Genomic DNA, 27,013 nt, shown 5'->3' with positions numbered 1-27,013 from the left:
AACATATTTTAACACACATACGCAGGTTTTTACCGGATCACATGCTCAGTTCGGCAACATTTTAACTGTAAAAAATTTCCGCTATCGACAAAACCAAAGTAATTTGCTTATTTGCTGTCACAGTCTGCAGGCTGACCAGATCACCACCCCATCACCCTCCATCTGAGCCTCCCACAATTGTCTCTGTTATATTCATTTGTTCAATTGCTTTAATGTGTTGACAGTCCTAATTACATGCATAATGGATGCATGTACATTGTTTAAATAATTCAGATTTTCAGTACAGATGTGAGTGAATATGTGAGTAATGGATGTAAGACACAGTTGTCTCATGCTGCTGTACAAACCGCCTGGATTAAGTGAGCCAGTGCAAAAACCTGCAAAGCCGAGTGTCAGGGCGTCTTAGCCGCAGAGCTGACAACTTCATCACCATACCATTAGCATCAGGAATGGGCCAGGATCGAATCGAATCGTTTAAGCGAAAGTCTTCTGTTGCTCCCACTGACTTTCACCATCTGCTTCTTTGTGGCCTTTTTTTGGTGCACGTTTCCCAGGATGACTTATTTAAGTATGTCTCGGGCCTGCGCCACGAAGGAGAAAGTCACTGTGGAGGAGTGCTAGTGGAGTTCCAGGCAGAGAGGCCCATTAGCGATTCCCTGAGAGTGTGTTCGTGATCTGGTATGGATGCTTTTTTTAGGCCAGCTAGGAGTGTCACTCCCCATTCCGGCCTCTGTGGCAATAGCAGCTCATGCTGATGGATCAAATAGTTTTTTGCATGTGTGAATCCTGGGGAAAAAATCCTGCACAAGCTACGAATTATTAAGAAGATAGTGTAATGTCAACTTGGCCTTGCAGCAGATCTTTATCTGCATTTTCATGCATAGTGGCAAATCACTGAATGAATAAATGCTGGGGTTTGGGTTTTTTGTAACATTTTAAACAGCATATCCACACAACACCAAATCAGATAATAGAAGCCCTTCTGGAGACTAAAATACTAATGTGTTTAATGTGTTTAGCGTTTAAGTAGTTACTCTGCAGGGTTCAACGGTTTAAAAAAAATTGTTAATTCCTTTGTTAGTTCCTTATACTACACAGCAGTGACTAATTTATTAACCAGTGCCTTTCTGAAATAAATTGCAATTATTAATTTAAAAAAATCATAATACTCTGTTGTTTTGTGTGTAAGGTTTTGTCTACAATAAGTCAGTTTCCCGTTTTGAAGAATTTTGATGCAGTTGGCACCATGGTGCAATTTCCTTTTCCACACAGCACTTTGATATCAGTTTCAAGCACAAACTGTGTTTTTCCTTTTTCCCGCCATGTCAAATCAATGTATTTGGTCTGGTATTGGCCTGTACCATACCACAACACTTCAATGAACGTTCTGGACTTCACAGAATTAAACCCACTGCAGCCTGGCAGTGAAACAGTGAAAGGCACATTTGAAGGTTATAAACATGCAGGTAGGCGGCATCCCTCTGACCATATGTAGTATGATAAAAAAAAGACAAAATGAGACAAAAACCATGTTGTGATTTTTTTGTAGCCAAGTTCAGAGTGAAATGGAATAAATATTTCAATGGATAAGGTAAATAAGATTTTATATTGAGTTAGATGTTCACATTATATACCTCCACATTATATAAACTGCAGATTTTACATTCACATTGAAAATACTGTTTTAAATCATTTAAAGGAATGTTTTTAAAAAGTATCTGATTATTTAAATCAAAAATATTTTTGAAGAGTTTTCTTTTTTTTTATGACAGGTAGGCACTTTTAGAACACTGCTGAATAGACACAAGGCACAAAGATGCACAATATCCATCAGGGAATAGAGGCTCCCTGACAAGCCTGTATATCATTGTGGGAGGCCTGGCACCTGCAATCACTTCCATTTCACCCGCTGAATGGGAGGTTGTTCACCACTGTAACACCTGAGTGGCCCCATTAAGACTACTGTCAGAATTCGAGGATCAGTTTTTATTGAACCAGTTGTGGTATTTTAAGAGGGTCTGGCCAGTACTGACCCGGGCTCATGTGGACATATTTATGATTTCTTTACCAGCCTCCCCTCGTTCTCTTCCTGTATATGTATGTGTTTCTGCAGAGCTCACATGAAGATCACTTTACTTGTACTTTACTGGTATAAAAAAACAAAGTTAATTGTAACTTTCATTCGTGAGGTAGCATTAGTAAAGCAACTTAAGCTCTTTTAAGGAGACTAACATTTTTATGTTCTGACTGTATTGCTCTGACAAATGCTTAAATATCTCAGACACGTCTGTGACTGACTGGTCGCTGTGACATTTGCAGTGCAGCGCTGCTTCTCATTCCTCCGTGCTGTTTTCTCTGCAGAGGTTGTCCAGATCACTCTCCCCGAGGACAAGAGAGTGAGTATCACCACGGTAACGGTAGGCCTCAGCACCGTCCTCTCCTGTGCCATTCAAGGAACGCTGAGGCCGCCAATCATCTGGAAGCGAAACAGCATCATTCTCAACTTTCTGGACCTTGAAGATATCAATGTAAGTGCTGTCATATCCTGCCATTGTTTAATGTAAAGTGATGAGCATATTTGCGCATAATTTTTTTCACATTTCATTATGTTACAGCCTTATTCCAAAATGTATTTTTTCCTCAGAATTCTACACACAACACCCCATAATGACAATGTGAAAATGTTTACTATAGATTTTGGCAAATGTAATAAAAAAAAAAAAAAACTGAGAGCACATGTACATAAGTATTCACAGCCTTTGCCATGAAGCTCAAAATTGAGGGGAACCCTCTAGAAGGACAACCATCTCTGCAGCAACCAACCATTCATGTCTGTGTGGTACAATGGCCAGATGGAAGCCATTCCTTAGTTAAAGACACATGGCAGTGTGTTAAAAAGCACCTGAAGGACTCATCAGACCATGAGAAACAGAATTTTCTGTCTGATGAAACAAAGATTAAACTCTTTGTTGTGAATGCCAGACGTGAAGTTTGAAGGAAACCAAGCACCACTCATCACCAGGCCAATACCATCCCTACAATGAAGCATGCTGTGGGGATGTTTTTCAGCTGCAGGAAATTGGGAGACTAGTCAGGATAGAGGGAAAGATGACTGCAATGTACAGACATCTTGGATGTCTGAAGTGATTGTTACTTGTGATGCACAGCGCCCAGGGAGCAGTGTGTGGGGATGGTGCTTTGGTCAGTGGCACCTTGGCGGATCGGGATTCGAACCGGCAACCTAGGTCCCTGGTGGTCTAGTAGTTAGGATTCGACGCTCACCGCCGCGGCCCGGGTTCGATTCCCGGTCAGGGAAAGTTTTGGGGCAGTGGTGGCCTAGCGGTTAAGGAAGCGGCCCCGTAATCAGAAGGTTGCCGGTTCGAATCCCGAGCCGCCAAGGTACCACTGAGGTGTCACTGAGCAAAGCACCGTCCCCACACACTGCTCCCCGAGCGCCTGTCATGGCTGCCCACTGCTCACTCAGGGTGATGGGTTAAATGCAGAAGACAAATTTCACTGTGTGCACCGTGTGCTGTGCTGCTGTGTATCACATGTGACAAACACTTCACTTTATCACTTTATCACTTCTGATTACGGGGCTGCTTCCTTAACCACTAGGCCACCACTGGAGTGGCTTCACAACTCTGTGACAGTCCTTGAGGGGCTCAGCCAGAGCCCAGATTTAATCCAATTGAACATCTCTGTAGAGATCTTAAAATGGCTGTATGCCGACGTTTCCCATCCAACCTGATGGATCTTGAGAGATTCTGCAAAGAGGAATGGGTGAAACTGGCCAAGGACAGGTGAGCCTAGCTTGTGGCATTATATTCAAAAAGACTTGAGTCTGTAGTTTCTGCCAAAGGTGCATCAACAAAGAATTGAGCAAAAGCTTTTGAATGTGATTTCTCAGTTTTTCTATTGCCAAATATTGTTGTTGTCAAAAATAAAATGCATTTAATCCATTTTTGGAATAAGGCTGTAACATAACAAAATGTGGAAACGTGCATTGTGAATACTTTCCGACTGAAAGGAAAGTAGCCAATTCTGTGTCTGTGTATATTTAAATGTGCTGCTTTCTGCTTGTTTTTGTTGCACACATTTCAATTCAAGGTCATACGTTCATTTAAATTCTTTTTTATTTTTCTTTGCAAACTTTTTCAAGGTGATCACTGAATCAGTGTCCAGCCCTCCCACACTTTGGTGTGCGGTTCTTTCAGAGAGGCCTTTTAATTGGATGCCTGTTAAATATTTGATAATGTGCAGGAATGTGAGGCACAGCTGGAGTTCCCAGTCATTGATTTTAAGCATTATTAAATGTTAGGTTCACAGAAAAACAAATCATAAACAGTAGTAGTCATTAGCGGAATGCATGGCTCACATTCTCCTGAACACTTTCATTTTCCAATTAACAGCCAAGTATCTTTTTCCTTGTGGCTTGTGTCATTTATTATAATTGGAAATAACGAAATGATTTAGGTCTCAGGAGTTCGGCCAGGAGTCATGCTGTTTTCAAAAACCACAAACCCCGTTCAAAAAGGGGAGTGGGGGGAGACAAATGACTTACAAATCCCAAACATGCCGTAACTGGGAATTGGCTGCGGTTAATGAACTATAAAGCACCCATTTCCACTCACCTGAATTGCTGACAGCATGAGGTTCTGTTTATGCGGCAACTCATTAGAATTCTCTAATTGCATTGTAATGAATGGCCTGTTATGTTTTAATATATATTTATTTATAACAGGAAACTGGTGACTCTGTAGACTCCAACATGTATATTTATTTTAAAATCCCAATCTTTGTTAATAATGATGCACAATTTTGTTTTGTCTCATGTCATCACTAATGATATTTTGTAAAAGGAGTCAGTAACTTGAATAAATAGTAAATTATTTATGTGGATGGTCTGTTCTAAACATAAGAGCGTTTCAAGATCTTGGCCATTAGTGGCCATAGCAGAGTTCCTACCATATACAGCAACTACCATGTGTTTTAAATATATTTTTTAAAATAGTGTGGCATGGCAGTTAGCAGCATGGCCTTGGGCTTCATGTGTCTGGAGCAGGTTCTCAGGGATCCTTCCTCTATCCAAAGGCATGCACACTAGCCACTAGTGTGCATGGCGACTCTAAATTGTTCATAGGTGTGTGTGTTCATGGTCTCCTGCAGCCATTAACCTGATTAGGACTAAGTGGATATGGAAAGCGAGTGAGTGAAATTGTGTAAAGTTGAATGCCATTTTGAAGAATTCAATCAAGAAACATATGAAATATTTTGTTGACTTCTATTTCTAGAGTCAACTATTTTTACCTTCATGACTACGTTGATCTCTATTGTCATCATCAAAAGCTACTTTATGAGTTGCTCATTAATATGAGTGAAGAAGTTAAAAAAATCCTTATGGAGAGTCTTGTTTGCTATATATCTATTTTTTATTATTAAATTTTCATTTTAGGTTTATGGCATTTATCAGAGGATCTTATTCAGAACAACGTGTCAGTAGTTTCAACCTGTGACTTTAGGTCTTCTGGTTATTACATAACCTCGTGTGGTTTTGTTTTATATTCATGTGTAGTGATCTATAATTTAAAAGACCCATAAATGAGTAGGTGTGTCCGAACTTTTGACTGGTACTGTACAATTAAAGAGCAAAAAACACAAAAAACTCCACATATCTATTTAGATTAAAAAACAAAGTTAAACATAACTGCTAAATATTTTTTTATGTTTGCATGAGTCATATAGTACTTAGTAATTTGTTAATGAATGTATTTGTATATTTTCTATTCAGCATTTCGTACACGTCACATTTAACTAATTTTACTGGCTAATGTCCAGGAAGTGCCAGGTAATATAAAGCCTGGCTAGGCAGCACACATTCTGGAAACTGCATGATGTTACCTTGTTGTGTTCTAGAACGCAGAGCAACGCTGCCTTCGTAATGTCTAAATATAGCATCACACTGTATTTACACATGTAGCTGTCTCATTGAGTATGAAAATTGGTTCTTTTTAAAATCAATAAGCCACCACCACATTAAGCCGTGATAGAATTTAATGCCCGAGAGGCACCATGCGAACAATGTTCTATTTTAACCTCATGTTCAGCAATGTGCTTTGCCTTGCAGCAGACCTATTTGTCTACAGCTAAATTGGGGCATTTTGCACACTGAATAGCAAATTCTCCCCAATGTAATGGTGTGTGTGTGTGTGTTTTCTTTTTTAAGTTTGAGTGCTCTCAGGTTGAGGGCAGTGCTTGAGGGAGATGAGAAAGATTGAGAATCAGGCTCTTTAGCTCCACCCAACACTTATCAGGCCAAAATCCAGATCAAAAGCTTGATTATCGATGGCAAAATAATTTCTCCACATTGCATGCATTATTCATGAGCCTCATCCGCAATTCTAATCAAATAAATAACAATTAGGCCAACACATGCTTTAATTATTATGTATGAACTAGCCTTTGATTTGAAGAGTCTGCAGCTGTCATACAAATTGTATGTAGGCAACGGTTCAGGTGGCTGAAGTTGGCACACCCCGCAAATCCGACCGTATTTTTGTGTGTTCTCATTAGCGCTTATGGATAAGAGACGGCACTTCATGTTTTCAGTGGAGATTTACAGTTTGTTGACTTAAGGGGCAGGGGCTTCCGTCAGGCTCAATTCCTAAGTGTCTTCATAAGTATTCATTCTATATCTTGGTGCTATAACTTTAATAGCCATAAGATAAATATAATAAAATAAAATGCATATATATGTATAAAACATATGAATGTCAGAGGTTTCTTTATTGTTACTCAGCCAGATTCAGTAAAAGACATATGACCAAGACAGTGTTTAAACACACACCTTCACATACACACACACACACACACATGACTGCATTGAGTAATGAGTGCAGATGAGCACTTTTACCCTCATACCTGAGTCGCATATTAAATACAGAAAGCCATTTCTCCATCATCTGAAACTACAGGGCATAAATTTGCAGGTACACTCATCTTCGGAGCCTCATTTGAGGACAGCGCTGTTTAGTGTCTTAATCCTTTTAAGCCCGCACTAAAACCCCAAGTGAGCCGAGCATCCCGAAAAACAACAACTGGCCTCATTCATCACCTTAATGTTCGTTATATTTTTAACCCTTCCTATTTATCAGCCTGAATGAGTGTGACGACAGGGCTCGAGTGCCCTGTGCCCGTTCACCCGGGACTGCAGTGATTCATGGTCTATCTTTCCAGTGATTCCCTGCTGTCTTGTTCCCAACAACCCCCCCTTCTCTTCTCCTGTCCTTTTGTTCAATTAGGACTTTGGTGATGATGGCTCACTCTACATTACGAAGGTGACAACCATCCACATGGGGAACTACAGCTGCCATGCGTATGGATACGAGGAGCTGAGCCAGACCCATGTACTGCAGGTGAATGGTTAGTAACATTTTCTTATTGGTCAAAATTTTTATCCAAATATCTGGCAAAAGTACCGGTCAGAGTTTGCTATCTACCTGACAGCTAAATGAATGATGGTGCAGAGCAATTTGAGAACTATTTTGCATGTGAGTTCATAGACTATGTTTTAGATTATAACACATTCCAGGTCTGATTGCATTACTGCTTCTGCTGTATTATTCTTAGCATTAACAGCCAAGTAAATCAGTCCTCACAGCTCCTCGTTATGTCCTCATTAAGTGAAAGTCAAGGTTTCAGGTCAAGGTGATGGTCTTTTTGCTGTCCTTGACTTGAATGCCCATTCTGCATTTGAATATACAGGCATCATTTAACTGGTCATCATTTAACTAATATTATTAAAACATTTATGAAGCACACTATGAGAAGTTGTGATCATGTCAAGTAAATCAGTGAATTGTGAAATGAATTTTGGTTACTTTGGAAACTACCAAGCAGGCTATCCCCTTGTTGTATGAAAACGCTGATTTTGATTGTAAGAGACCTTTAAAAATACTTAATCAAATAGAGTATTCCACCCATTACCACTTTTCTCATTATTGGGACTGCAGTGGAGCAGCAGCTTTTCATACTTCCAGAATTGAACACAAGTATTGATTGTATTATGTGATGTTGGGTTTATTAACTTTAAGTTTACCCTGACTCTGCCTTGATCTATTCAACGCTTTAGCAATTAGGTACAATTGTCACAGCTTTTTTTATGTTGTTCTGTAATGTGGCACTTCTCACTGACACCTTTGCATGTCAAATTGTTTCTGCACTTGGCATAACTGAACTTCCACTCAAAGCACAAGTCTCTCTAAGTTAATATTCCCCACATTTTTAGTTTTCCCATGGATACCGTCCGAGTGACACTTTGCTACATGTCTGACAGAGTAAGCAGCGTTCAGGCGCAGGGAATCAGTAAGACTAATGTAGGCTGTTTGGCAGGCTCATAGCGGCGCGCTCAATTATTTCAGCCTCTCAGCAGACCGGCCGTTTAAGCGACATCGAATAGCCAGTGGCAGTAAAAACAGAAGGGCATGCTGTCTGCAGCTATCAAAGCGCATTGCTTCAGAAAAGCATTTGCATAAGTGTTTTCTCTCTCTCTCTCTCTTTATTTTTTTATTTCCACCCCATGCTGAATGGTGTGATTACCATCCCCTCCTCTTCATCGAGGACCTCAGGAAAAGCACGAGTGCTGCATCAAATCAAAGATAACAATCCAATTTCAGAGCTTTGTTTCACCGCTGACAGATATGCAAAAAGGGAAAATTGGAAAAAACATTTTCAATTAACCGGGACAATAGGCATGATTGTTGTGTTTTGTCTGTTGGGACTTTGGCTAATTGAAAAACGATACAGCTGCTCCGGGGAGTCTAGGTAAAAAGAGGAGGGAAATGGGTTCTGTTCTTTCCACACAATTACCGGACAGCTGCATTGGCTTAAATAAACCAGGAAACATACCTGGAAATGAAGTAAACACAACAGAGACCCTCAGTTTTATTGGATTTATTGGATGTTTTCTGTTGCAAACAGATTGCACAGTGCAGCAGGGTCCAAGTGTCTGAGGAAAAACTGGGATTTTATCATTAAAATGCTGCATTACTAAGCTTATTTAAGCAATTGTTCAGCACAGGACACTGTTAACTCATTTTTGGAGATGTCAAAAGATCAAAATGAGGAATTCAAATTCAATCATCAACTGATATAATGATATTATCAGTTGTAATGAAAATGATGCCGCATCAAATATAAGCAGTGTGTCTCTCCACATTTATGTTCTCTCCACAGCCTCAGGTGACCATGGCCTCATCACTTTTCTCATGTCACAATGGGATGACATGGATATTAAACATGGATATTAAAATTTCATATATCAATTTTCATGAAAAAAGAAAGCGGTGTCAGATCCCCTATTTTCTGTTTGCGTTCTCTGTCCACCTCTCTCTTGCCAGTGCCCCCAGTGATCCTAGTGTACCCAGAGACCCAGGCTCAGGAGCCCGGCGTCGCCGCCAGCCTTTACTGCCACGCGGACGGCATCCCCAATCCCAAAATCACCTGGCTGAAGAATGGCATGGACCTCCAGCCAAGGATCTCCAAGCAGCTTTCACTCCTTGGTACGTCGACTCTCTGATTCATGCTGTGGACAACAGAGTTTATCTGTCAGGGAATACAATATTGCAGTCAGTCTTAGCTGTTGGGTCAGCTGATCACGTGGTTGGGGTTCAGATGATCACGTGATTCCCTCAGCCATAATAACCATTAACAAACTGAGGGGAGTGAAATGACCACTGGAAATGAAGATTTCCCAGGGAGCTTCCCTTTCAGCTTCCTTCACAGTGCATTGCTCATTAGAAGAATTGGTGGAGAGTTTACGGGTTTCAAGTGGCTCATTACCTGTGCTAATAGTCAGATATTACCATCACACATTGAAACTAAGGAGACTTCAGTGGGATGATGAAGGCATTCTCTTTGCACTTATTTGTTCACCATAAACAACAGTGGTTGCACAGGGGAAGGTTTTGGCCAGAGTCCCCGAGGAGCAATAAATGTGAAGGTTCAAAGCATGGTTTAGATGATGTCAATTGTGGAAGACTAGAGGCGGATTAGTTAATCTGTGACGTATACAGTACATGTGTAACAGAGGTATACTGAGGTTTCACCACACTTAAACAGGACATCAGGAGACTTTAGAACAATCCATAATGTCTGTCTCTTTAGCAGTCAACCAGTTTTAGGTTATATATTATACAAAAAAAAAATTATTTGTCTAATTTCTGAGCATGTTCTTTTTTCTGACAAGTTAGGTCTTGACATCTCTAGGTGACTCCAGACACCCATTTTCAAATCTTTGTTTGTAGTTAGTGTTATTAAAAAGAAGACCTGTAAATGGTTTATTACTATGCATAAAAAACTGATTACAGAGCATTTTCTTTGCTGTGCGTTTGTGTGTATGCCCGTGCATGTGACGGAACAGCCACATTCCGCCTAGGACATGCAAGCTCTCCATTAGAATCCTGTCACCATTATAGGCACGGATAGACAGAGATCAAGAGGACAGATCAAAGAGGACAGACAGTGTGAAGATGAAGGAGAATAGGGAGAGAGAAGGAGGCTTTCACATGATCTTATCATGACACTACATGACACAGGATTTCTGTAGTGTGGATGGGTGTGAATGGTTGTGAGGTTGTGATCAAGGTAACACATAGCAAAGAACTGAGAAACGATGCTGCCATTATGGATGTTATCATGTCCTGGTGAGCTTTTTTCTGTCAGATACACACGGCACGGACAGAGAAACAGCCTCTCTATTGCACAGATGAGAAACTAGGCCTGGGGCGAGAGTCTGAAGAAGCTACTGGAGTCTCAAGATTTCTGACAATCTTGTTAAAAGTGTTGTGTAGCAGGGGAACCTTAAATTAGAATAGTGATTAGTAAGGTAAGATGTAGTTTGACATCTCACATCTTAAGCTCAGAGCTCATAAACAGTATGGAAAAGTGTGGTCTTCTATAAATATAAAATTCATGGAAAATAAATGGATTGTGTCTTTTGTGGTGTTCGAGTCATGTATCACAGATTTTTACCACAGTTTACTTTTCTCTTACAGCGAATGGTAGTGAGCTCCACGTCAACAGTGTTCGCTATGAGGACACGGGCGCCTACACCTGCATCGCCAAAAATGAAGTCGGCGTGGATGAGGACATCTCCTCTCTGTTTGTGGAGGATTCTGCACGTAAGACATGTAAGTTCAAATACATGTAAGTTTTTAGTTAGTTAGGGGTCCACTTTTGTAGTTTTAAGGTCCAAGAATTTGCCAGAATTTGAGGGTAAGCAGAGGATACTCGATTAAGCTGTTTATACAGTACTATAAATGGCTAAAAGATCTAACATATCTACCAAACCAGTTTAGAGATCTTCCATATCACTATAACAATTTCATGTGAATAATTTTTGCCTTATTTTGATTCCATGGTGATTCAATTTGTGCTCTAAAATTAGAAATAAATACTGCTTTTCTGTGTACTGCATTCATATTTCCCATTCTTTTTCACTCTTTGAATTTTCACTCAATAATAAATGCTGAACAAGTCTTGGTTATATAAACTAAATCATTGGCTTGTACGTGAAAAAAAACTGCATGAAATCAAATAACAATCTGCTGTAAAATGGAGAGATCCTTGACTCATTTTTTGCGACATAGAAAACTTATTTAGTTGTTGAGTCACATAATGAATGAGTTTTTTTGTGTGGATACAAAGCAATAGAAAACTAATGTCCTAAGAGTGTATGACACGTCCACTTCTTTCTATTCTTTTTCATCACTGCTGCTGGCCGTGTCCTTACAGTGGCCAACATACTCTGGCGGGAGGAAGGTACGTAGCGACATTTCCACCATGGTCATCTTCATTTAACATCCATGATAAAACCAATACCTTGAATCTCTTGCCTGTATTTCAAGGTCAAGTGCCTTATCTGGTCAATTCTTCCAACTGTGAATGTAAAACGTGTAAAAGCAATCCTAGTTTGACTCCTGCAGGACCTTAGAAATAGATGGTTGCCTGGGAACTCATGTAGATGTGATCATCACCACAATGCTGTTTTATTCTGCTTGGGATCAGCTTTTGAGTTTTGCATCTATAAAGAATACCTGAGCTCCAAGACATACTTGTGAGTGTGATTTAAAGGGGGTAAGGTCTGTAATTTCATGAAGTCAAAAACAATTTGGGGTTATGGTAGTACAAAGAACAAAGTACATATTACCCACAATGCCAAATACCGATGTCTTTCATCTCTCATTCTCTGTTCTCTTTTTTTTGGCTCCATCAAATCCATTTTCTCCCCTCTCACATGAAATGGACTGATTGTGACAGCCGTTTAGGTGACTTTATAAGGTTTCATTGCAACAACCTCTTAAGATAAGTAATGACCAGCAAAAAATAATGACCAGCATCTTAAATTGCTGTATACTGCTTACATGGTTCTTCCAACTTCTCCGCATCTACTGCTGAACTTACGGTCCAGTCTTGTCCAATTAGCGGCTTTTGTTCACAGGCAGATGGCAGATTACGTTTACACATTATGAAATATCATTTGTTTGAACTCAATGCATTTATTGAGTATTTATTTGTGCATTTATTGTGCATTTATTAGGTTTGTGCTTTGACTCCCTGCCTGTAATTTCACCACAATACTGATGGGTTTAGAAAATGTTCATTTTTGATTGAATAATAAAGCATTTATATAAAGCCTTTCTTCAGTGTAGGCTATGGATGTATAACTTCCTCCAGTTTGGTACATACAGTACAGGCCAAAAGTTTGAACACACCTTCTCATTCAATGTGTTTTCTTTATTTTCATGTCCATTTACTTTGGTAGATTCTCACTGAAGGCATCAAAACCATGAATGAACACATGTGGAGTTATGTACTTAACAAAATAAGGTAAAATATCTGAAAACACGTTTTATATTCTAGTTTCTTCAAAATAGCCGCCCTTTGCTCTGATTACTGCTTTGCACACTCTTGGCATTCTCTTGATGAGCTTCAAGAGGACGTCACCGGAAATTGGGTTTCCAACAGTCTTGAAGGAGTTCCCAGAGGTGTTTAGAACTTGTTGGCCTTTGCCTTCACTCTGCGGTCCAGCTCACCCCAAACCATCTCGATTGGGTTCAGGTTTGGTGACTGTGGAGGCCAGGTCTCCGCTTTTTGTTAAGTACATAACTCCACATATGTTCATTCATAGTTTTGATGCCTTCAGTGAGAATCTACTAATGTAAATGTTCATGAAAATAAAAGAAAACATTGAATGAGAAGGTGTGTCCAAACCTTTGGCCTGTACTGTATACATACCCTGGTATGCAGTATCACTGTCTGGAGGAAACTGCTTTAATGTTGCATTAATGTAGCATAAATGTTAACACACTTACCTGGATATAAGATTCTCATGCAAGAATATAAGAATACAGAATATAAATAAATTGAAAAAGAATATAGTTACTAAATATGACTTTTTATAGACTAATTCGAACACTTATATTTTGTGCCATCTACTGTGATAGCATTTCTGCATCAGACCACCACTTCTGTTCTGACGTACAGCAAAGCAATGTGATTCTCATGTCCAGTAGGTTATAATTTCGTTATATGAAAAATATTTCTCCATTTAAACATAGAATAAATATACAAAGACTAATCCATACAAAGTGGTAATTGAGGACTCCGGTTTGTGGCTGTGGGTGGTGGCCTGTTTTATGTGGTATTGATATTGGGGTTGTGTTGGTTCCTACTGAGAGTTATTTTATCTCTAACCATTTTACAATCACATTTAAGCATCCTTTCATCCTTTATTTTTACTTGCAGGGTTGAGCGTGGGGAACATGTTTTATGTGTTTTCCGATGAGGGCATCACTATTCTTCAACCGGGGGAGTGTGAGATCCGCCGACAGATCAAGCGGACAGAGAGGATTGTGGCAAGCTATGTACGTTCAAATATGCTATTAGCAACACAATAAAACACACCACCACTAAATATCTAATAGGTTTTAGAACAAAGCATGGAACCTAATGATAACACTAAAACCTAATGATAACCATCTCCAGCCAGATCATTCAGACAGAAGCTCCTGTATTTGGCCCTGAGGTGTCTTGGATGAGCCGTCTGCTCCTCTGGGAGATTTAAGTTTTACCGGTTGGCTGTAATTGCATTTGTGATCGATCATAACTCAATAAGCCATGTGTGAGTGTTGGTGCTGTAAGCATTATTTTCTCTGGCTTGTGTGCGAACTTGAATTGGATCCAACAACTGTAGGTTCTTTTTAAGTGAATAACCTGTAATCTAATTGTGGCTGGGTCTATGTATAAACATTGCTTAGCCGCTATTTATTCTGTACTTAGATTGTACTATTCTATCCTATGCTAAAGCATGGTCTGATTGCAAGTCGCTCTGGATAAGGGCATTTGATAAATGCTGTAAATGTTCTATGCTGTGACTGTTTTGTAATTGAACTTGTTCTTGTAATCCTCATTTCACAGGAGGAGATGTGTCCTAAAAGTGAAGGCATTTTGCCACAGCGTTGTGTGTGGTCATCAGCTGTCAGCGTCAGGGACAGATACGTCTATGTCACACAGCCCCTCCAGAAACGGCTACTGGTCATCGACATTCAAGCCCAGAAAGTTGTGCAGGTTGGTATTAATCTTCTCCTACAAAACAACATTTTGATAAGGGAAAGTGTGTGTTTAAATGAAAGGCAACCAATGATTGACAGCTCTGGATTATTTAAATCCACGCCTATCAATGTAAATTAGTGAAACATCATAAAATTGTGTATTTCTTTCTTGTTTTATGTTTATTCATGTAAATTCTGAGGACATTAGAAAAACAAGGCCCAGCACAAAACCGTGATCTCTGTGTTTTTCAGAAGCTACCTAAGATTTTTTTATTCAGTACTTTTCTTCATTGTATTGAACTGCATCTTTTTGATTGTCTAACAAAAAGTGTTCTTGGTCATCTGTCACAAAACACAAAAGCATCTGATTCATTGTGACTCTACCATATGTTTGAATGACATCCAAAGGGTCAAAGTCTTGTCTCTGAGGCCTGTGCTCTCTTTCTCACACACACATGCAGACAGACATAAAATCAAAGGCCTGTCAGCACATGCTGTATCTGAGCAGGATGTTGGCCTCCCATTAAGGAGCAGCCCCACTGTCGCGCATCACTGCGGGCGTGCCAGGACCAAGGCTGCGTCCGCAGGAGCAGATAATTGATTTGTGATGTTCTTCATTGTTGACAAAGCACCATGCCTGCAGTTCATCTCTCACTCTCTTTTTCTCTCTACAGGCAGTGGACACCGACCCCGTTCCTGTCAAGCTTTTCTATGACAAGTCCCATGACCAGGTGTGGGTTCTGAGCTGGGGAGACCTGCAGAGGTCCCATTCCACCTTGCAGGTGAGTGAGAACCAGATCTGTGCATGTAGGTGTGTGTGTATGTGCTCACACCTCAGCCTGTGTGAACAGATATATTTTTAAAGCCTGCGCTGCCGAGGCTACAGTAAAGACAGGCCATGTGCTGAATGCCCCGAGGACACAATGTGTTTGGCACCTCATAAGTTTAGAATGGTGGTAGGTGTGGATGGGCTTCCTCTGCCCCAGGGGCCTCTGGGATTGAATGGGCTTGGGCTGCTGAGTGCATGCAGGCAGCGCAGAGCGGCCCAGCCTCACCACGCTGCGTTGGGAATTATCGAGCGGGCGTGACAGGGACGGCATTTATTATCCTCTGCTCCTCACGAGGCACAATCCCATAATAAAAAGAGTCTGGCGAGCTGCGCTGCCTGGGTGGCCATTGTGGCAAAGTGGGGGCCGTCTTATTAACAGGGGACACTATTTCGGCTGGTGTCAGGTGTCTGTTCATTGTGTTACACTAATGCATTCATACTCGTCCTCTCGATCTATACATATTTAAATAAAGCGGGTTTTTATTCACCCACACCTTTGATTTCTGTTTGAAACTGTGGAAAATTCCCACTGCTTGTTTTACACGTCTCGCCAGTGTGATTTTGTAATAATAATGAGTAATTACAGCACAGGGCATGAATGACTCAAAGATGCTAAAAAGCTATTTTAATTTTTAACCACACAATAGACTGGAGGGCATATGGATCCCAGCTCAAATAAATGGACCGATAATGCTATTATCCTTTGGGTGGCGCATAATTGACCTGGGTGTTTGAGAACTCATCTCAATTTCAGGTTCTGCGAGACGCAGGGATTGTGATGTCGAACATCTTTATCAGTTTTAATAGCTCAATATCCGCATTCGAGGCGTCGGAAAGCCACGCGTGGCAAATTCATTAGTTAAACAAAACAGCGTGTGAATTATCCTCGCCCGCGGTTTAACCACGATGCACTCGGCACATGCGTTTAGCCTCATCAACAGGGTGCACGATTCAAGCAGGCTGCTGATTGCGCCGATGATTTACTTCTCCTGCGATTAAGAAATGCGGCTTGAATAAATCACAGAGCCAGCGAGGTGCGCTGCGCTTCCTGTTCTGAAGTCTGTTCAATAGTTTAGGGTTTGAGGTGGTCCGGCGTGCACCGATACGCCAATACTCAGAGTCACTCACTGGCATCTGGGTGATCGGTAATAAACCTGAATAAATTACACTACTCAGGGGGCACCGTGTGCCATTTCGACAAACCCCAGCAGTGCGTGACTACAGTCTCACCACGCTAGTTATGTTGTACCTATGATCCCCTGCCCGGGTTGACTGTGGGCCGGAACAGTGCAGTACAGGCCTGCTGAAAACCACATTCAAAAGCAGTCACCCTTGCTCAGCGAGAAAGCTACCGAAATGCTGCAGACAAATGTACAGTTGTTTCTACTACACACAAGTATTCAAAGAGAGCATGAAGCCAAGGAAAAGGTTATCTTAAGCAATTAAGCATAATTCTACCTAATAATGAAAATATCTCATTGTTCATTGTTTCTGTACGACACGCCTCTGCTTTGTGTTACAGTGAATTCATAATTGGTGTTTATCTATGTGTGTGTTATAAGTTAATTCCACATTATGGCCAAATTACAGTGTCAGCCAGAACCGCTCTGTAATCTTGTTGGTGTGTAATTACACAACATTTGATTCTGCGTCAGCAGAACATTCTGAAACACACACAGAAAAGAAGAGAAGGGACTGGAAGCGTTTAAATAAGAGACTAGGGCTCAAGTTGCAGGCATTTGATGTGAACTGCATGAATCACTTAAGCAGCTGATATTGGGTTGGAGTTACACTGAGCTTTACAGTGGCGGCAATGGGCCTCTGAGGAAAGATTTCTGTCTGCTCTTGTACCCTGGTCCACCCCAGCTGACAGCAAAATGTCATTAAAAGAAGCTGCAGGACCTGGAAAAGGCTTTCTTTTGTATTATTACTTAAAAAAAAAAAAAAACAGTGTCTGGTATGGCTATTTTTGTAGTAAAAGAGAACATGCTATTCTTGTCCTGTTGGTGCTCTGTCAGAGACAAGAGAAAAATCAGTTATAATTTGACCCTTTACAGGACCGCTCTGATGTATGGGCCCTGCACCGGGCACGTAAACAGAGCCGCAGCCCAGAGCAGTGACCGAATAATGCGCAGGGTGTGATTAAGCATTTGTCACGGTGAGGTGGGAGCGGGCCTCGAGAACATCACTGGTTCCCGTGTGAGATCAGATAAATCACCGTGGGTCCTGTGGGCCTGTGACACACCGCAGATAACATCCGTATCACCGCGCATCACACGAGCAGGACAAGCGCCTGCGTCTGGGAGCAGTGTGGGTAGAGCTGCTTCTCATAACTGCAGCAATTAAGGAGTCTGTCTGCGTCGGGTTTTATGTGATCTGCCTCAGGAACGTTTGTTTTTAGTGTCAACTCTCTGTTCACTCTGTATTTGCTGTTTTGAAAAGGAATAAAAATTTAATTCATTCAGTTCATTCAGAAAACACATTTCATGCACATTCTGTTTGGTAATTCTTGCTCCTTAATTAATTGTAAGTAATGCGCTGTACACTGTTCATTAAATACTCTTTGAATACATAATGAATAAACAATTCTTTGCACACATGTTGCTAAAAACAATGCATAAATAACACCAACAACACCCCTCTCCTCTTGGCCCAAAGCAGATGCCATTTTGAGTCCTCTTCCTTAATACAGCCCACCAATCATGGCAGGAAGGGGGAGGAGTCCAAGAATGGGCTGATGAGGAGCCACCCTGCAACATTACAGAGAGAGAGAGAGAGAGAGAGAGACAGAAAGACAAAGAGAGAGAGAGAGACAGAACACACACATACTCTGCCACGGGGCGTCACAACAGTTGCAAAACAGCTGCAAAAGTCTTGCTATGCAATGTTGTTTGTGCAGTTTTGTGATTGCCCAGGCCAAGCCATGGTGTTTCTAATGTTTCTCTATGCTTATGCTATGGAGACTGTGTAAGATGGGACGTCGCAGGGCCATGGCGTTTCTGAGCTTTTGTTTTGCGGGAGGTTCAACACCTCCGTTTTCCATGTCTTTGTCGGACGGCATTGCAGCATTTGGCAGCCCTCCCCTGAGCCAAAGGTGCGAGGCGCTGGCCGTCGGGATCGCCTGCTCTCTTTGTCTTCCCCAGACGGGAAACACTGGGGGCGTGACGTCAGAAACAACATATTCTGATTGGTCTGTGATAACTTCCTGTGGGTAAAATGTATAAAGGATTGTTCACTTGTGGTCAGGGGAGTTCCACTTTCTTTTCTATTTGGAGCTGAGGGAAATTTTCCCATCAGTACATGAGACTTTCCTATTTTACCAATTTTTCTAATGTCTTTCTCATGGCTTTTCTCTCTCTTTGTCTATCTTTTCTCCTTTCTCTTAATTTGGGTTTTCTCTGTAACTTTGGTACCTTTTTTACATACAATATTCACATGTAACTGCAATAATAATTTACTAGTGTTAATAAATTAGAAACTGTTAACCTCTATTGTGCCATGCCTCTTTCTGCCAGGTAATATCAGATTTGAGTGGTTTGAATACAGTCCTTTTATGTGTAGAGAGAGAGTTTTTTACTTTACTCTCCATGGTTTTACAACTGTGAATGTAAGACACCACTTTTCAAATGAACAGGCCCCACCCTACATAACAGATCTTGTTCATTTTCAGCGAACTCCTAGATCCTTAAGATCAAGCGACAACGCCCTCCTCCACGTCCCCCGATCTTGCCTTAAGCAGAAAGGTGACAGAGCCTTCGCAATTGCTGGGCCCTGCCTGTGGAACCAGCTACATTAAATTTGCCCCTACAACCTCTGCTTTTAAATCCATGCGAGAAAACTCATCTGTATTCTTTAGCTTTCCCAGACTTTTAAAGTTTTCCCTCAATGTGTTTTTATTTTGTCCTCTTCAGTTCCCTAACTTTTATAAACTTTTAAAGATTTTAAAGGTTTAATCCCCCTTTATTTATTTATTTATTTATTTATTTAGTTAGTTAGTTAGTTAGTTAGTTAGTTAGTTTGTTTGTTTGTTTGTTTGTTTAGTCCCTATTTGCTTCAACCGTCAATGTATTTTACAGTGCTCTTCTGTATATCTGTGTATATGTATATCTGTGTGTCCTTTTGTGCCTGAACAGCACTTTGGTGCAGTGGAACTGCTGTTAAAGTGCTTTAGAAATAAAGCTGACTTGACTAGATGAATGTCACTACACATGTCACAAGTTCAAGGCAGTGAAATCCAGATAGCCTTTAAAATGTAATTATGGCTACATTTATGTGCAGAGAATGAAGGAAATTATGGGATAATTATAGGGGTATGTACAGTGTTTTGTTGAAATACGGGTATTAACAGGTGCATACAGTGATACAGAGTGACCTTTGACAAAATTGAAAGTGGAGTGATTGTTATTGTGCACAGCACACTTGTGCACACAACAAAATGTTTCCTCTGCATTTAACCATCACCCTTAGTGAGCAGTGGGCAGCCATGACAGGGACCCGGGGAGCAGTGTGTGGGGACGGTGTTTTGCTCAGCGGCACCTCAGTGGCACCTTGGCAGATTGGGATTTGAACCGGCAACTTTCTGATTACTGCGGGCGCTTCCTTAACTGCAAGGCCACCACTGCCCCTATTTATTTATGTCTAATATATTTGCAAAATGGTAAGTTATTATAAAGATTTGAAGTATAATTGATCTTTCTTTATTTTTTAAGCGGTGTCTTAGCCCTGTTTCTGGACTTGCTGCGTTGGTGAACCCAGGATAAGTCCTGATTTGCATTGAAACCATTTTAGCAGGATAAGGAAAGCTATTGTGACATTAGGCAAATTTTCCTTTTGAATTAGAGGGTCTTTATTCCTTGACTTTAGGCTGAAAGTTTGTTGCGTTTTGCTTGCAGCTGCTCTGGTTTAAAGTGTGCTTTGTTCCTTTGCAGGTCATCTCACAGGCCAGCGTGGGAGAGACACATCGAGTCGTTCGTACACAGTTCCAGCGGGTGGACAACTTCTTCCTGCCCCCCACCAACCTCATCATCACACACGTGAGGTACGAGCCGCCACCAGGCACCCATGACCTTAGACAAAACCATCAAAGTAATCCTGCACGCGAGAAGAAATGAGCAAATTACAATTTTAATGAAATTGTTAACGTAACTCAATGACTGAAAAGACAATTAACCTTTTTTTGTCACCTTTGTCATCGCAGGTTTGGGTTTGTCTTCTTAAAATCTGAACCTGCGGTGCATAAAATTGACCTGGAGACCTTTCGTCGTGTCAAGAGCATCAGTCTGAAGAACTACAGCTGTGTGCCAGTGAGCATGGCCTACACACACTTGAGTGGCTACTACTTCATCCAGTGCCAGAGCCGCAATCGGACCACGCCCACGCCGCAGCTGATCATTGACAGCGTCACCGACACCGTTATTGGCTATAACATGGACGTGACTGGGCAACCATACGTTTCTCCGGATGGCCGGTACATTGTGACCCCGGATGACCAAAGTGGAAAGATCCGGATCCAAACGCTTTCGTTCCAAGGTGAGCTGAATCTTACCTGGGAGCTGGACACGCCCCTCCAGCAGGTCTCCGACCTAGTGTTCCAGCACTCCTTCACCGAGTCCAACCAGTACTCTGTGGTGGCCACCTCGGCCCAAGGCACAGACCTGATGTTCTCCGACCTGTCCTCAGGCCAGAGAGAAGTCTTTGGGAACCTAAAGGAGCCGCTGCCCCCGCTCAGCTGGCCCTGGAGCGGAGCAAACCGCGTGGTGGTGTCCAGCGGGCTGTTCGGACAGTATCTGGTGACGCCGTCGGCAGAGTCGCTCTTCGTCCTGAACGGCAAACAAAGCGGCCTGCACTGCGAGGTGTCAGACATCAAGCGGGGGAACACTGTGGTGTGGGTGGGAGAGGTATGAGGTACGGATCTGAACAGGCGAACAGAAGAAAACAACAAAAAACAAGCACCAGACTTTAAAGAGACGTACGAGGACTCAAGCCAAGAACTGAGCCAGAGGCAAGAACCATGTGTGTCGGGTTACTGTTGTGAAAGTACAAAAAAATCTGAATAATTGAAGAGAAAAAAACATATATAAAACATATATAAAAGATATTTCTATTGGGACAAGGTGACAATATCCACGAGTGCAACAGTGATCTATGTGTACTTGAATACAGAGAAAATGTAGATGATTGCACTTCTTGTAACACAGCAGAAAGTGTTTCTTACAGGTGAGAGGGTAGCTGATGCTGATGGCATTTTTTTTTTTTTTTTTGAAAATGAACTATGCACAAATGCTAACTTTTTTAGACTCAGTCTGTTCATTTTTTGCCTTTTTGTTCTTTTCATTTTGATTATTTCGAGATTCACTATGTGCTGCAAATAGTCACTATAAGAAGCCTGTCGATCGTAAAGCATCTGTGATTCATTCCTGTGTTCATGACCCTCTGTTATAGGCCTTCTTACGAGTCGTGGTGTCTCCTTCTGCTTGTATATTTCCAACCTATAGGATCAGATCAGGCTAGCTGGTCTCACGCGTGTTGTGCTCTTAGTTGAATTCACTTTCCAAAGATCACTCATTTTCCAGCTCCAGGTACACTGGATGAGATCACAATGTTACCTATTTGCTTGTTTTTGTTAAAAAATAAAAGTGAAATGCATATTTCCCTTTGCACGGTACTTACATTATAGAGTGATCAAAAAGCAGTTCCTCATCTGACCCACTGTGCATCTCAGAATCCACTTAGTGTGAAGTGGTGTGGGTTGTCCGTATACGGTGGAGTTGTGGCTCTTAGACTGAGAGCTTTTGGGGGATGAGGTACACTCAGCATAACTGCACTCCCCCTCCTGGCCCAGCTGCCAAGACAGTCTGTGCTTTCTCTAATAGAAGAGCCTGAGAGCATTGGTGCACCGAGGTCAGAAAGTATATTTTTATTTTTCATGTCGCTCACTGGCAGAAATGTTCTGCTTCATTAAAGGGAAGCATTGAGCAGAGGGAAGTAAGAGGCTCTAATAGGAATGATCGGTCTTCGGGAATAATGGAGAGGGAAAGCCAAAAGGCAGACATTACCTTTCCTGGCAAGTCTGAGTCAAATGTGTTTCTTGAATTAGAACATCCTTTGGCACAGAAATCCAACAGACGAGGAGAATTGTCCATGTGTAGCCATTAGAGTCACTGTTTTAGGTCAGCTTTCCCTGTTAGACTACAGTAAAAAGATATATGTAAAGATTTATTTATGAGGTTTTGTGTGTTCTGGTTTATGAGGGAAATGCTTTGTAAAAAAAACTATGAATAAAACCAAATAAAAATGTGAAGCTGTGTCACACAACAAATTGTTTTGGATTAAAATGTATATTCAGATTCTGATTTACTGAACAAATATAAACAGATGTTGATATATAACTCTCAAAATTGTTCTACTGGAATATAAATTTGAATGCAGTAGCTGCTGGCTCTGCAATTTGAGTATTTTTAAGATGTATTTATTTTTTTTTTCTGGGTGTGTGTGTTTTTAGTTCACCGTCTCACATAACAGCATAACATTTAAATGCCAGGCCTGGCACAAGCAGACAGTGAAAGTTTAGAAGTCGCCTCCAAATGACGTTCGATGCCCATTTGTCTTCATTATGTGTTCATTGCCTTTTCAAAGCCATGTTTTTTTTTCTCTTACACAGTGAAGAGCAGCGCCGCTCCAAGTCAAGTTAATCATGTTCTGTGAACCATCCAATGATGAACACCTCCAGACAGTAGGGCTACCAGCATCTGATTTATCTGTCAGGATTTGCCAAAACACGTCCTTTTTACTACTACTTCTTTTACTCTTACTACTAAAATGAGACTAAGGCCACTATTTTCAAATTAGCTCTATGCACTAAGGATGGGTCTCGTTCGTTAATTTAAGGTCAAGGGCGCACCTCAGGATAACACAAATAGATAACTAGAAACCACTTGGTAATTATCTGTATCTTGAGAAACTATTTCACTCAAAACTCAGTCTTTAATGATGTCTTATAAACAGAGTTTAAGATGGTCAGGGCCTGATAATTGACAACTCTCACTTATGCTACTTCTTCATTGTGTATGTCACATGCAAAACATTGTTTAAAAACATATTTTTCTTGGTTTCATCTATTATTTTAATCCCTGAGGAAGTTCTTGACCTTGCACAAGTCTAATGCTGAGTGCTGCACCAAGAGCCAGTTTAAAAATAGTGCCCTAAATGGAGATTTTCCCATCTACAATTAGGAACTACACAATAAATTATACATATATTACTCAGTGTTCATTAACAAATATTTGACAAACCTCATATGCAAATGTACAATGTGTTATTTTCAATGTTTCAGTCATGGAACTGAAAAAAGTCAAATCAAGAGCAACCTCATGTTTCTAAAAGGAGGGGAATATGTTTTTAGATAATTTTGCTCAACCTCCAATCATATCTCAATTGAATGTGCTTGGGTGGCCATGTATTAAAATATGGAGTAGGTGCCATTAATTCCCTGGAGTAAACCGTATCTTTTAGGTAACATATTGGACCCTGGTCTGACAGACGGAACTCATATTCCAGGAAACTATTAAATCATGTAGGAAACCTTTAAAGGCTTTTAGCTGTCTGTTGTGCTGCACTTTCTCTATGCAACACATTCTCATCATGAAGGCAATAACTGTTGTACTCATATGTGTGTCAACTGGGCTCCATGGTTTTCTATAAAGAGTGCATTTTTTGCAATATATTAAGTCCATAAAGAGTGGTTGATGACTCAACTGAGTTTTATAACCACCCCCTCACCATCACAAACCACCATTTTTCCATGGTTGTCTTCGTGTTTCAGAGAGTTAAAGTAACAAAACAGCTAGTTTTATGAACCCCAGTGCTCCCACAGGGCATGTTACCAATTTCCTCTCTTTCTTTATGTTTTCACTGTACAGTTCACCCGTGAAACCTACAACCGTGTTGACTCAAAGTTGTGTGAACCTGAATATTCCATTGGACAATGATCACCCTCCTTGAAATGTACTGAAGAAATGTCTTTGCTTCTTCTCATCTGAAGAAACTCCCCTGATTCAGCTGTAATGTGTTAGCATTTTCTGTAAAAAACCTTTTCTCGGACAGAAGTATACTGTATGGTTGTGGTGTTTCCTGGGATGTTGCTTTAACTTCATTTTTCAATAAAAAACACAAACCCACAAATGTTTTTTGATATTTTTTACCTTCAGTACCCTGATATTTTTTTACCTTCAGTACCTTTTTGTCATTTTATTTTTAATGATTCCATTATATCATTAAAAAAACTGGAATCTAATTTGACCTCGGCACCTTGACCTTGGCTGTCAGCTTGAATGCTTAAATGGTAGTGAATTTGGATTCGTACACAGAGTGCTGAGTAAGGCAATGTTTTGGTCTTCAGCTCCACTGAGATGGGTTACCTCCAAAATCTAGTGCTGCTCAACAGGCCCGCAAAGCCAGAGCCATTATTTCCAAACATGGTGGAGCTCATGTATTCAAGACGTGATGTCGATACCCCGCACTGTCAGCGTCAGTCTTACGTAACACCATCGGACAGCTCGGTACGGGCCAGCCATGTGGGGCTGTTCTACTTAATCAATGACAACCAATCAACAGGAATCCGTTTTAATCACTATTGCCATTCTGTTTTTATCAATATCATTTGTAGAAATTACAGTGTTATCATTAGGAAGCTCAATCAATTAAAACAACTAATTTGGTATGAATTAATTGTGAATTAATAAATTGAAAAAAACTTATAATGCTTGATTACATTATACCATGACTTTGGATGATGTGCCTAAAAATGCATCACGTGGTACTGTGTGTGTTTAAATCTGGCCTCCCTGCATCTCCACTCTGTAGGTAAAGATCATCTGAACTGGCAAGAAATCGGTCCGTCTCCATTCACACAGCTGTGTTCATTTATTTGAATGCGTTAGAAATTAATCATAATGATTGACATCTTCATTTGGACACCCCTCTTTATTTTCAGCAACTGGACAGTAAATAACACAAATAATGCAATAGTATTGTGTGTGAAATCTGGAGGGTCTCCAGAAAAGACCGCTTGACTGCATCCCTTTCCCTGCTCGCACACACTAATTTGTGACATTGATTAATGCTTTCTGTGACAGAAGACATCTGCCAGTGTGTCCTGTTCAACGTGCCTAGAAGAGCACCACGCTTATGGAGATGTGGGGGAGATGCCACTGAGCCCAGAGTGGAACACATCATCATTGTGCGACCGTCGGTTTCCTGCTGGTCATGGTGGGAGATGCGATTAGAAACGCATGTCTTTCTGACACCAGAGCTGAAATTGCATCAGGCCGCTCTGTAGATGTCATTAGAAAATAATTTGGGATGAGCTCGCTTGGAAATATTGAATATTATTAAAAATAAAGCAAATGCCATTAAGAAGAGATCGGACTGATGTGCAGGGACAGTGTCTTGCTTTCCCTCACAACAATCACAAATGAAGAGGGCTCACTTCACAGCATTTACTGTCATATATGGGAAGTACTTTGAATGAATTGAAATATTTGTGTGACTACTCATCTCTCTGAAGGGATCTTTTACTGACTGGCCTTTTTTACACTCTAGAGTTATGTTTTGAATAGTTAACTCCTTCAATTACAAAGTCTATGTTATGGTATTGACCAGTTACAAACCTAGTGTTTTCACTGGCACCAAATCAAATAGATACTGGTGAATTTACAGAACATCTGATAGAGGGCAGAATTTCCCCAGAAAGCTGACCACGTCCACCTAATGTGCAAAGTCACATTAAACATTTGACTCCTAGTAAACACAACACTATTTCAGTTATAATCAGGAGTAAAGAATGAGTAATTAGACATCATGAAGCATGATATAGAGGGAGATCTAATGTTGCATCAGAACTGAAGCACATTATAAATTGAGCAGCTGGTACAGACTGGGTACCAATAGGGCTTACTGTTCCATGTGATGACTGCCTCTCCCTGTACCATCACAACAATTGGAATGAGGTTAGAACAGGATCTTTACTTTAGTTTTACTTCTTAATAATGCAATAATCACATTTTAAGTTACAAAGATATATGAGATGTATCAGACCACTGCCAGCTGAATAGCAGGCTAACTTAAGTAAATATGTCTGCAACACAATACGTTGAGCATCACAGCATTCCCATAATCTCTCACTCTCAGTCATTCACAGATTTGACGTGCAAGTGTTTATAATTATAAAATGTGTGTTGATGCATCACAGAGCAACGTTATTAGATATAATATAAATAATAATTGTGCATTTGCCCATTAAGCAGGAGCAGAAAGTTGACTAATGGTGCATTATATCGTCATTAAGCTCCACATCTCACTAGTACTTGGCTCCATTTTAATCAATACTAAAATTGACTAAGACCTTAGAAAAAGACAATAATAAAGTATAGACTTACATAGCTTTACCAATTACAATTTTTATAAAAAATATATCAATAAGAACAGAACAAAAATAATAATTTCATTTCAAGTAACAATATTTTATTTCAATTAAAGTATGAGATATGAAGCATAAAATTAATAATCTGAACAA

The 27,013-nt window shown here is 40.6% G+C and overlaps 1 protein-coding gene across 2 annotated transcripts in view; it reads left to right on the top strand.

The window, feature by feature from the left end:
- fstl4 (follistatin-like 4) overlaps positions 1–24,617 on the top strand; it is a 116,243-nt gene extending 91,626 nt beyond the window's left edge. For both annotated transcript variants that reach the window (XM_028984667.1, XM_028984666.1), the window contains 10 exons: positions 2,362–2,528; positions 7,302–7,422; positions 9,399–9,560; positions 11,055–11,189; positions 11,794–11,820; positions 13,807–13,925; positions 14,479–14,628; positions 15,287–15,394; positions 20,370–20,479; positions 20,639–24,617. In XM_028984667.1, coding sequence (XP_028840500.1) covers positions 2,362–2,528; positions 7,302–7,422; positions 9,399–9,560; positions 11,055–11,189; positions 11,794–11,820; positions 13,807–13,925; positions 14,479–14,628; positions 15,287–15,394; positions 20,370–20,479; positions 20,639–21,344 — 1,805 coding nt within the window. In that variant the 3' untranslated portion in view covers positions 21,345–24,617. The remainder of the gene's footprint in view (positions 1–2,361; positions 2,529–7,301; positions 7,423–9,398; positions 9,561–11,054; positions 11,190–11,793; positions 11,821–13,806; positions 13,926–14,478; positions 14,629–15,286; positions 15,395–20,369; positions 20,480–20,638) is intronic.
- The last annotated feature ends 2,396 nt before the right edge of the window (positions 24,618–27,013 follow it).

Source organism: Denticeps clupeoides, chromosome 6 (genome assembly GCF_900700375.1).
Source record: "Denticeps clupeoides chromosome 6, fDenClu1.1, whole genome shotgun sequence".
Classification (NCBI taxonomy): domain Eukaryota; kingdom Metazoa; phylum Chordata; class Actinopteri; order Clupeiformes; family Denticipitidae; genus Denticeps; species Denticeps clupeoides.
This window is presented reverse-complemented; position numbering and strand designations above follow the sequence as displayed.